General features: G+C 39.1%; 1 protein-coding gene across 3 annotated transcripts; it reads right to left on the bottom strand.

Annotated features, from left to right (window-relative positions):
- Positions 1–2,272: 2,272 nt before the first annotated feature.
- On the bottom strand, positions 2,273–12,391 carry LOC139938642 (GTP-binding nuclear protein Ran-like). Of its 3 annotated transcripts, none has more exons than XM_071934243.1 (7): positions 12,255–12,391; positions 10,871–10,950; positions 8,906–8,990; positions 8,100–8,225; positions 6,893–7,080; positions 5,355–5,525; positions 2,273–4,178 (listed from the first exon to the last, which is right to left on the bottom strand). In XM_071934243.1, exons 2-7 carry the CDS (start codon positions 10,934–10,936, stop codon positions 4,134–4,136), a joined length of 681 nt encoding a protein of 226 aa, XP_071790344.1. In that variant the 5' UTR covers positions 10,937–10,950; positions 12,255–12,391; the 3' UTR covers positions 2,273–4,133. The 3 variants fall into 3 exon arrangements, with proteins under 3 accessions (XP_071790344.1, XP_071790346.1, XP_071790345.1); XM_071934245.1 differs by having other exon boundaries at positions 10,871–10,954; positions 12,256–12,377; XM_071934244.1 differs by lacking the exon at positions 12,255–12,391 and adding an exon at positions 11,995–12,136.
- Positions 12,392–12,473: the final 82 nt, after the last annotated feature.

The raw sequence follows: 12,473 nt of genomic DNA, 5'->3' as shown, positions 1-12,473 counted from the left end.
TTTGTTACCTAAAACTTGACGAAATAATGCTCCAAGAATGTTGTGGATGAGGAGAAATGTATGATCACTTCTGGCTGCGGCGTTCCAAGTTGTGCAGGTCAATAATTGCTCATGGTGTCTGATAGAACCGTAGCATGGGATTGAAATCAAAGCAGACCTGGGCCCAATTTCATAGTGTAAGTAACAACTTTCTGCTAAGCAAAAAAATAGCAGGATACCAGTCACAAATTGTACATTTGGCTTGACAGTTTAGCTGGTATAACCCTAATTCTGGTAAGCATAATTTTGTTGTGCTTAGCTTCTTTTTGTGAAATTGGCCCCAGATTCTATTCTAAACAATAATTATATTGGGTGTGTGGGGGAGGAGGGAAGTTTAACCGCCCAAAAAACCCCTTATTTATTTAGAACGCCGCAGAGCCGCGTCCGTGACTTGGCTTCTCAGTGGTCACAGGGCCCCGAGTCGGCAGATAAGCAACGGACATTTGGACCATCATGATGTAAAAAACTGCCTTCACTTCATGTTTTGACAATAAAGCCCCTTTTTTGAACCACCAAATACGGCTCCGACTTTTCGCGCACCGGGCATTTGAACCAATAGAGCAGGACATAGCCTACCATACAACGCGGCGCTCTACGATCTTTGGTCGTCCGAAGTTTCCAAAAGTTCAAGTAAGGGCGAAAATAATACACTTTTTCAATGAAGGGCGCCCTCAAACGCTCACGTACGTGAGCTTGTGGAATAAGTGGAATAAAGTGTAAAAATAGTGAGTGCTCATACTTGCTCTATGATCCAACCATTATGTTCAGCTCTTCCCCTTAAATTCTAAATTATGTTGTTGGCGTTTTGTTGAACAATATTTTGGACCAGGCCGTTAGTCAATTCACTGCAAATAAAAAAACTACAGGTTTGGTGCACTACTAAGAACATTGAGATATGCAGCCTTGAAATAGACAGTAAAAATGAATGAACTACATTATAGTCTTAAATTTGAAATTATTTTTTAGTTTTCAATGGCAAAAAAAGAGAAAATCAGGTAATCAACTGTTTATTTAATTTTACTATCCTTGAATAGATCTTTGCAAATATTTAAAGTTTTACTACAGAGGGTGAACATGGACAAAACTTCAGCTTTTAAAGTAGGATTTGAAACTACCCTTGGAAAGGTCCGATTTATGTAACAAGATTTAAAAACCAAATCGCGTTTGAGCTCTGGGTCGAGTGTTGTCAACTGAAGTTGTTATATAATCTAATGGTATAGAAAGCATTAAAGGAAACGTTGCCTTGGATCGGTCGAGTTGGTCTATAAAAAGCGAAATTGCTTGGTTTTCCTTTTGCTTTGGGAACTAACACGGTCGGCCATTTATGGGAAATTTGACTCCCATAAATGGCCGACCGTGTTAGTCGTGTTGGTTTTAAAAAGGAAAACCATGCAATTTCGAGGCATATTTGTGTGAATCATTGTATTCTACTTTTAAACCATCTTTCCAACCATAATAGCATTTTATAACAAATGGTTACAAACACTTTTCAAAGACCAACCCGACCAATCCAAGGCAACGTGTTCCTTTAAGCAATAACCTTTTCTTACAGATGTATTTGTTAATGAAACCAGTGGCTCATTCACAACACATGATAATGCAGCAATCCAGCAGTAACCATTGCCACGAACTTGGACAGGGCCTTAGAAAGGTTTTCGGTACTTTTTGTAACACATAACACACAACGTCCACAGATTTACCCTAAACTTACACCGTTTGAAGATAATGATAGTAGAAAGCTTACCTTAAAGTTTTACTTACTGAGGTGCTGAGGTTTTTGAGAAATGAGTAAAGCAATGTTACACAAATACATATTACGTTAAAATAATTTCCATCTCCTGTTTTACTAATTTCTCTAAAACTACAGCACCTCAGCAAGTAATATTTTAAGAGAAGCTTTCTACCATCATCATCTTCAAACTGTGCGAGTTTGATGTATCTGTGGACATTGTGTTTTGTGTCCTCCAAAAAGTACCCAGGGGTTGATTTCACAAAGAGTTAGGACTAGTCCTAACTTAGGACTAGTCCTAGGAGATATACAAATTGCATGGATAGTCCTATGTTAGGACGAGTAACTGGTCCCAACTCGAGATAAGACTAGTCCTAACTCTTTGTGAAATCCACCCCCTGATCCTAGAAAACAAAACTCAGACACAATTGCTCTTTGTCTGTTGCTAATTGTGAATACGTCCATAACTTCACAACGCAATCAAGCAATAGCCATTGCCTCGACTTCAAGAAAACAAAACTCGGACACATTTATTCTTGGTTTACACAACAGCACCTCACATTGTTTGTTTTGTTTTTACTACAGGACTATATACACACCGGGATGACTACTCCGCTTGAAATGATTCCATATAAATTGTTTATCCCAAGGCAAATATCAAAATAGTAAAAATTAACATAATTTGAACCTATCAAAGGCATTTATCCTGTACTTTTTTGTAAATGTCAGTTCAACCCTTTGTTTTGTAAACAAAATTTTTAAAACTTATATTTGAAATGAAACAATTCTACGTGAAACTGTATAAAAAGAAAGGAAAAAAGTTCATATCTCACAATTTGCATTAACAATCCAGTTCCCCTCTAAACTTTAAAGTAAGATGTATATTAACAAGGAACTTTCACTTTGTTACCATTGCAAATTAGAAACATAAAAATGACTCTAAATGACCCAGCCATTCTGTAAAAATGAGTATTTGGATCAATATCAGAAAATTTTAATGTAACAATCACAGAAGGGTTAGTGCATTTGGATGAAGTAGCTTTTTATTAAATCAAAATGCAGTTTTTGGGGGTGTTCTCCCCCCCCCCCCACATTTGTTCTGAGGTAATCTGTACGACTTCTGAATCAGGGTCCAATTTCATGGCTCTGCTTACCGAAAGCAAAGAATCTGCGCTTTAATCACAAGAATTTTTCTTTAAAATACAAATTTTTTTTGTGCATATTTCCAGGATTAGCAGGACAATTTAGGAGGGATTATATCACAGATTAAATCAGGGTTCAAACGTGAGACTTTTGTGTGGTTTAAATGATTTTTGCATTTGTAGAAAAATGTTGACAACAAGGATTAAAATCTTTAAACAGATTTCTAGATTTCACCATCAAAAGAATCCAAGGTAAGAAATATTACACAACTTAGTACCATACGCAATGTTCTTAACTGGTTTATGTAAGTAAATATGCAGTAAATAGCGTAATTACGGTGCTTTAAAATCAAATTTGACGAATTTTATGTTGTAGCCAATGAACACCATGCCTTAAATAATTGTTGATAATTTTCTTCAAAAACGCTGAAATGTATTTGGCGCAATTTTTGTTGAGGTGCAAAACTTTGCCATGGCCTGAAAATAACATTTTAACTGTAGTCTAATTCAAAGTTAGTGTAGCATTTCTAAGCAACTTCAGTGACCCTTTATCCTATTTGGTTATTTACAAGGTACCGTTCAGAGTCTTCCAGAAACTTAGTCTTAGATGTTAAAGGCTCATTATCTCGACAATACCCAAATCTGCAGACCCTGATCAAAACATTGAAAGCCTGGGCTCAATTTCACAAATACACCAAGATGCATACTAAAGACGAGTTGTCAACGAGTTGTCTGGATTGCCCTTCGTGAAATCAAAATGGCCTTGCCCTCTTCTTAAAAGATGAAATTCCAGGCCTGGTGCATGTGGCCGTTCACTCCTTTTGATGGCTACAGAACTGAAACATTCCACTCAAGATGGACACATTTTTCGCTCATTTTGGGAAATAGATTATGGGTGCGTTCGATTACCTTCCCCGGGTCGACCCCGGTGTGTTGCGTTTTCTTTTTCCAGGACGAACGTGTGCAGATAGTTACCCACATTCGTCCTGGAAAGAAAAAAACCGGCACTCACCGAACGCACTCTATGTCAGGTAGATCAAGGCTTTGAGGTAAAATCCATTTTCAACTCATTCATCAACATCGCAGATTATCCTTTTTGGGAACAATAAGTACATGTGGGTATTTTTTTGTCACACTACGGAAAATACAATATTTAGTTTCTTTAAGTGAAATCCAAATAATATTATAAAGCTGTTTTAAACAGATTGGGAGGGCTACTTAGTTTACAAATCTTCATCATCATCTGGCAGAGCTGTGCTTTGTGCTTCCTGTGGAAGTGAAGAAAATAGAAGAGAGAGAATTGAAAGTGTGATTAGAAGGAAAGTTGTCCAATCTTGCTTAGCAAATCATTCTGCTTAGTAGTGATGGGTGAGGAACCAGTCACAAAAATTTCCCATTGCAAAGAATTTGGCTGGTAACCCGTTTCTGCTCTGCAAGATTTTTCAGTGCTAAGCAAGTTCATCAACTGAAAATCTCGAAATCCGGTAAACTTCTAGGAAATCACAGGCCTGAGCACTATTAAATCCAACCTTTAGTTTTACTCAAACTTGAGATTAAGTAAATATCAGATCAAAGGGGGACAAAAACTCAAACAACTGAAGGAAAGTCATAAAAAAAATTAATAATTCCTAATAAGTTAGGAATGTACAACTCTCCCGTCCAATGCCAAGTTGCACTTTATATACAACAGGCTCATCAGGGAAAGTTGAATCACTTTAGCAAACTGGTTCCACTATGGTGCTGATGGATTAACAAAACCAGAGCGGTTAGAATTTGCAGCATTCAAACAAAACAAAACAAAACATAACAAATTTTGCACAAAGGAAACCTAATCTACTATGTCTTTATCAGTGAGTAATCCATTTCAACATTATCATGTTTTCTCTTGAACAACGCCTATTTATGAAGAATTAAAGTGTTGTGGCCGAACAGATCAGGGCATGGGTGTGGGTTTGAGTCCCGGTTGTGACACTTGTGTTCATGAGCAAGACACTAAACTATAATTGCTTCAAATGGGCACCTGTGAAGGCAGCGATGGTTCTTGTAATTGATTAAGCTTAGTGCGCTACATATTTGGCAGCACAGGCTGTATACTCCCAGTGAGCTGAGATTTTTGTTTACGCAATTCGCCAGACGCACCTGGCCTGAAGGCCACTTCAAGGTGTCAGCTACAATTTTGTTTTTTCCAGGGGCCGTTGCCACCTACTCCAAGGGCTGAAACAGGGTTACCCCCTTTACAGTCCATACGGATGTAAGCCTGGCTGGTAGAAAGCACTACCTCCCCAACTTTACGTAGCAAGTGTCATGACCGGGATTTGAACCTACACTCTGCTGATCGAACACCAGAGCGTGAATCCGGTGCTCTTAACCGACGCCCTTTGGGTGCAATAAATCGCTATATAAAAATCAATTATTAGTATTTATGAAGCAGTGTGTCGACTTACCTGAAGATCTTTGTCGTATTGCTGCATGGTACTTTGGTCTATATGGACCTCTGGAGGCTGGAGAGCAGGCATCTCTGTGAAGCAGAGGTTGGGATCTCCGAGCAGCTTCCTGGCCAGCCAAAGGAACGGCTTCTCAAAGTTGTAGTTACTCTTGGCGCTGATGTCGTAATACTGCGGGCAAAATGTTCCATCATTAACCAACTTTAGAATACACTGCTCTATGATTGCCTGTCAAAGGACTAGATCCTCTTGTGTATCCTGTTCATTTGACCCACTCACCCGGGGCCTTCCTCAAACCTTGGCGCTTGGGCTCAGTGCACTGTGTTCGCAGCTCCGCCTCTAACCTGCATTTTGGAGCAGTGCATATTGCATGAACATCAGCACACGAAGCCAGAGCCCAAGCCAAGGTTTGAGAAAGGCCCCTGGAACATTCCAGAATTGTATTAATTAAACTAGTGCGCTTTGGTAATAAAAATTCTCTCCCGTTTCCTATGCCAGATTATTTTCAGTTGAAAAACAAACAAATTTTTTTGTCATTCATCTGCAAGTTCACCAAGGGCGAAAAAGAACATTCCTGTGGGCACGAGCCCACTACCCATAGGACCACCATTGGAGTCCCCGCTTAACTGTATCTTTGTGCCGAAGTACAGGAGGCAATTCTAACAGAGTGAATATGCGCAACAGTATTTTGAATGTTTCATTGCAACATTACGACAGTCTTATAGATTGGTCGATGTGCACGCCTTGAAATACTCATCTGTTTCAGTTAAAACGTTCTTACTAGTTTGACTTTTGAGGCATTCATTAAAACAACTACCATGTTTCCTAAAAGAGGGAACGATTGAACTTCAAACCTAGGGTTAACCAATATTAAGAATGTACAACACTCCCGTCCAATGCCGAGTCGCACTATATATACAACAGGCTCATCAGGGAAAGTTGAATCACTTTAGCAAACTGGTTCCACTATGGTGCTGATGGATTAACAAAACCAGAGCGGTTAGAATTTGCAAAATTCAAACAAAGCAAAACAAATTTCTTAAAAAAGGAGACCTAACCTACTCTGTCTTTATCTGTGTGTAACCCATTTCCACATCTCTAGTTTTCTCTCGAACAACCTACAGACCTCATCTTGCATACAGAGAGGTAATACAATGATGAAACAATTGAAACAAAAATACATGCTCAGCACAGGAGTGGCCAATGAGCAGGTTTGATTTTACTCTCAGCCGAGCGAGGGCACCTTACTCAAATATCATCAGGTAGTTCCCAGTCATGTTCAAGCAAAGCCTTTACACCCAGCTTGTTTCCAGGGCCCAATTTCACAGAGCTGCATAAGCAGGAAAAAAACAGCTAAGCACAACAAAATTTTTGCTTACTAGAGAATAATTTTATCAGCAAAACAACCACGTCACCTGTACAATTTTGGACTGGTATCCTGCTATTTCTGCTAAGCAGAAATTGTTAAGCAATATTTTCTGCTTCAAGGCAGCTCTATGGAATTGGACCCAGTTCTGCCAGGGGTCTAGAAATCTCACCTGGAGGTTCTTTTTCCGGTGGAAGGTGATGGTCTTGGCTTTCACCTTTCTGTCCTTGATGTCCACCTTGTTCCCGCACAAGACGATGGGGACGTTCTCGCATACCCTTGTGAGATCCCGATACCAGTTGGGCACATTCTTGTATGTGACTCTGGACGTGACGTCGAACATGATGATTGCGCATTGACCTGAAAAAAATCAGGCAAAGATGTAGTTTATTTTTTCACAGAATCACCAAAGCCTGTTACCCAAGTAAATCTAATGATCTAACAACGGTTAAACTTTCAGGGATATTAAAGTACAACTGCCAAATTATTGAACCAGTAAACACATGACAAAACTTAAATTCAGATGTGTAATATCTTAACAAAAACAAATTAGCCTTTGAGAAGCCACTAAATATGTTTGACTTTGAGTGTAATACATTACCTTTCAATTCTTTGAGTAATCAGGTACACTTAATGGCAGTGGACACTATTGGTAATTACTCAAAATAATTATTAGCATAAAACCGTACTTGGTTACAAGCAATGGAAGCAATCGAAAGCTGTTGATAGTATAAAACATTGTGAGAAACGGCTCCCTCTGAAGTAATGTAGTTTTCGAGAAAGAAGTAATTTTTCACGAATTTGATTTTGAGACCTCAGAATGAGATTTTGAGGTCTCGAAATCAAGCATCTGAAAGCACACAGCTTCATGTGACAAGGGTGTTTTTTCTTTCATTATTATCTCGCAACTTTGACGACCAATTGAGCTCAAGTTTTCACAGGTTTGTTATTTTATGCATATGTTGAGATACACCAAGTGAGAAGACTGGTCATTGACAATTACCAATAGTGTCCAGGGTCTTTAATAACATAAAGACAAATGAGATAAATCTTCTCTTTGCATGTTTTAGTGCTTGTTCATATAAAAGCAGTTAAATGCAAGATTAACTGTGTCAGCAAGTTTCTCTCCTGGTCATGTGAAACAATGAGCTTTCAAGCCTTACGGTCTTGTGGATTTTCCAAAACCACATTCGAGCCCTTTGGTATGGTTACCAAACCAAACTAGTTGTGACATAGACAATATTTCTTTCTCTTAAGAGATGCTGGTGGCAGCAGACATAACGGTTCATTATTGCGCACATAGGTCTGAGCATGCGCACTACTGCCGAGACCTGTTAAACCTGTTGGACCATCCAAAAAATCTCCCATTGTGGACTTACCTTGGATGTAGTAACCATCACGTAGCCCGCCAAACTTCTCCTGCCCAGCTGTGTCCCAGACATTGAATTGGATAACCCCACGATTTGTGTTGAACTTAATGGGATGAACTTCTACTCCGAGGGTAGCTGTAATAGACAAATATAATAATAGGTGAACAGTTTATGACCAATAAAAAATAAAAATAAAATAATAAAAAGTAAACCCCCTTTTTTGTGAGACATCACCTATGACCTCACTTCAAGTTGAGGGCTACACTCAACTCAACTGATTTGGGCTGTGGACAAACACCAACCACCAAACACATTTCCTGTTGCATCTTGTCATTACTTGGTTAAGTCATAGTTTAAACCATCAAAACTATTCAGTCATACAACTCATTAGTACACCTAAATTTAGCTACCACTGTTTTGATTTCCCTAATAAAAGGAGATTTGATTAAACTACAACCCTAGGATTAACCGATATTAAGAATGTACAACTCTCCCGTCCAATGCCAAGTTGCACTTTATATACAACAGGCTCATCAGGGAAAGTTGAATCACTTTAGCAAACTGGTTCCACTATGGTGCTGATGGATTAACAAAACCAGAGCGGTTAGAATTTGCAAAATTCAAACGAAACAAAACAAAACATTGACACAACAACTAAGAGACGATATTTAATTTGTGCGTTTCTTTTAAATATTTTTTTACACTTAATCTTTCTTGTACTTTCAATGGCCCATCTTCAAAGTCATGCCCTATACTTCATGGGGGTAATAGAGGAAATTGCCTCCATGCGCCAAACATTAATGAAGTTGACTCACCAATATATTTCTTCTCAAACTCTCCCGATAAATGACGCTTTACAAATGTTGTTTTCCCCGTACCTCCATCTCCGACCAAGACAAGCTGTGGAATGCATCAAAGGAAGAATATGTTACATTATCTTATCTGCCTATACTGTGCAGAATCCTCCTCTGGAGTATACTCGCACAGTGGTTGACGTGCAAACTAGCAGGTGCAGACAAAAACTCAAGGCATAAAAAGATAAGCATACTGTGTAAGTAAAAGCATTTAAGCATTTTGTGCGGGGGGGGGTTGGTAATTAGCTGAAGGTGAAATCGTTCAGTCTGGTCTTGAAGACATCCAGAGTTGGTGACTCAATAACTTGCTTGGGCAGTGAATTCCACAGGCGGATGGTGTCTGGGAAGAAGGAGCCTTTCAGTAAGTTTGTGCGGGTGGATGGAACAAGGAGTTTCATGTTATTTCCTCTGGTGGGATGACTTGGCTGTAGTGCTGGGCGAATAGTGAAATTTTGTTATTCGGATACCGCTGGCCAACTATCAGAAATTAACCGGATATTTGAATAGTTTTTTCACCGCTAGAGGGCGCTATTTAAAAAAAAAATTTTTTTTTTTTTTTTTTTTTTTGCCGCTAGAGGGCGCTGTTCGTTTGTGAATGAGATCTTATGGGCGGATTGATATTAGTTTTAGACAGTGTCACTCGGTTCATTCATAAAAATGACCGGATCTAATTTAAAGATGGCGATTTGCTTTTTCTTGTGATCGTGATTGACTCTACGTGAAGGAAAACTTTTGTAATCTTTGAACAAATTACGTCAGAAATGTCAGTTTTAACTCTTCACGGAGGTGAGCATAGTTAAATACTTAATATATATGCTGTTTTATGCTGTCTTAATAGAAGTTTCATAAGGATTCAGACAAAACATTCATATCAGTTGTCGCCTGACGTCCGCGGATATTCGGATATTATAAGTTATCACACAAGCGCGAGTGGAATACGGAAAAATATAGCGCTTCTGCGTCCCATATCCAACGAGGCCGAAGGCCGAGTTGGATATGGGACGCAGACGCGCTATATTTTCCGTATTTCCACGAGCGCGCGTGTGATAACGTATTTATCTTCAAGCAAACTTGGCACGTGACATAGAACACACAATACGCATGGTAGTGATATTAGCCGTGCAATATAGGTTTTTATCACCACTCCATTCTGCCAATCTGATTGGTGGATTAGCGCGTACTTGAAGATAATAAAGAATATCCGGTTACTCGGTTGTAATTACAGAATTATCCGGTTTGTAAATAGGTATTCACGCCCTATGCGGATATCCGGTTAAGAAAAAAAAGGCATTCGCGGTTACAGATAGGAAAACCTATTCGCCATTAACCGGATATTCGAATAATTCGCCCAGGCCTACTTGGCTGGGATTAGCTGGTTGTCGGGGATGTCAATGAGGCACGTTATCATATAATTATTAATCTTGGGTGACCCATATACATTGACTCTGTACTTTTCCGAGCTCTTGTAAACAAAACAAAAAGAGAAACCCAATCCACAAAATGCTCCCTTGTGATTCAAACCGGGTGCTAGAGATGATAGGCAAGTAAAGATACCTCACACCAACCTGATCACCACGATGTTAATCTAGGTACTTTCTCATAACTTTAACTGCATCATGTGTCCTCATCCTTCCTTCTCCATAGCCTAACAAATAGGAGAGTGGTGCGCACATGAACGCATAAATATGTTGTACATGCTAAACTATTGTCCGACAATCATTTTTTTCGTTACATTTTTTTAAACAAATTTTTGTAAAAACTACAGCACCTAAGCAAGTAATACTTGAAGGGAATCTTTCTCCCATCATTATCTTCCAACTGAGTAAGTTTAATGTAAATCTGTGGAAAATGTGCTTTGTGTCGTACAAAAAGTACCTGACCCTTTAAGGTCAAGGGCAAGGGAACAAATACAAAGATATACTCCACCTTGAACTTTGCTGTTGGTTTGGATGGATCGGGCATTTCTTGACCTCCCATACCTAATGACGCCATGGTTGCAGAAGTGTCTACAGGGAAAAAATACAACAAACAATGTTCACGCTGGACTGAATTTTAAAGAGATAAATGAAGTCTTTGTGACAACCCGATTTCCAGAAAATCGCGGTCTAAAGTTTTGCTAACTGCTGGCAACGGTTGGCTATCAGGGCCCAATCCCAGGACTGGTGCTTGGTTTTTAGAGGGCAGGGAATCCAAGGTTGTTTTTCCTTGATAAAGGGCACATCTTTAAGGAAATTGGGGCAACGGAGGCAATTGCCTCAATTACTGAACTGACCAAACATTTGAAACCATTCAACTGCTTGGGTTGTGTGCACAGAATTAACTGCGTACAGATTATGCATGTATGTATCGTGTACACATATTTCAACAGATGATTTTAAAAATGTTCAATTTTATTGTCTTGATTCCATGTATTGGTCAATTGAAGAATTTTGTTGGTTCTTTTAATTTGCTTTGTTAGACCCCCTGCCATTCCTATCCAGTCGTCTTTAGTCCTGCTGAGCCCGAATTCGCTGCTTACCCGTGAAATACGCTTGCCGTAAGCACAGAATTCCCTGCTTCCGTAAGCGCCGATTATGTGCTTACGGTAAGCAGAGCCATGAAATTGGGCCCTGATGTGAAGTGTTTTCAAGTTCATTGAATGAAGTGGAGGTTTGGTTTTGATCAACTCGAGACGAGCTCTCTTTTTTGAGATACTAAAGTTACATTTTTTTCTTCATCGAAATAGAAAAATATACTATATTTTCGATTTAGTACTGTTAAAAAATTGTGCTGTCAAACAAACATTTGTTCCCGACGATCAACAATAAACACAGTAGCAACAGTTACTTTTATGAACAATACGAAACAACTATCTCATCTGTCATGGCAGTAAATGCATGGATGGACTGTATTTCGAATGATCAGAATCCACGACCGCTCAAACACGTCCATCCAGTCATGACAAAACACAAAGAAAAAACAACCTATCGGTATAATACAAGCCAAAACTAATCATAACCATGTATAGTGTATAAATATTTGTGACAAAAATGAATATTTCCTAGCCTTACAGTTGACGGATGTCTGAGGATTTTGCAGATAATAAAGACTTGATGATCTTTCTTCAGCGCATGATCCGTACGAACTCACGTTTAACTCAATGTGACATGGCGCAATGAATCATTGAAAATGTGCCGAACCAGTTCAAACCGGTAAGCCATGACCCTGACAATAAACAAATGACAGAAGGAATACCGAAACAAACAACTTGTTACACTATATAAAAAAGAACGAAAAATGTTATACATTAACAGCAAATGGGTTAACAAACCTTCCGAATGTGATAATCCTGTAAAAAATTCAAGCAGTGAGGTGGTGCCTTTCCCGCGGTTCGTGGATTGCCAAGAAAGAAATCAACTGGTAGTCTGGTAACCATTTCCAGCGGTGTGAGTTATGCGTAGAGTTTCCCCCATATGCGTCTGGGTCATGTCACACGACGGCGATTCTCTGGATTCAAGAGAGGGCGCACTTCTTTCAAATTTCCATAAAA

Source organism: Asterias amurensis, chromosome 6 (assembly GCF_032118995.1).
Source record: "Asterias amurensis chromosome 6, ASM3211899v1".
Taxonomy (NCBI): Eukaryota; Metazoa; Echinodermata; class Asteroidea; order Forcipulatida; family Asteriidae; genus Asterias; species Asterias amurensis.
This window is presented reverse-complemented; position numbering and strand designations above follow the sequence as displayed.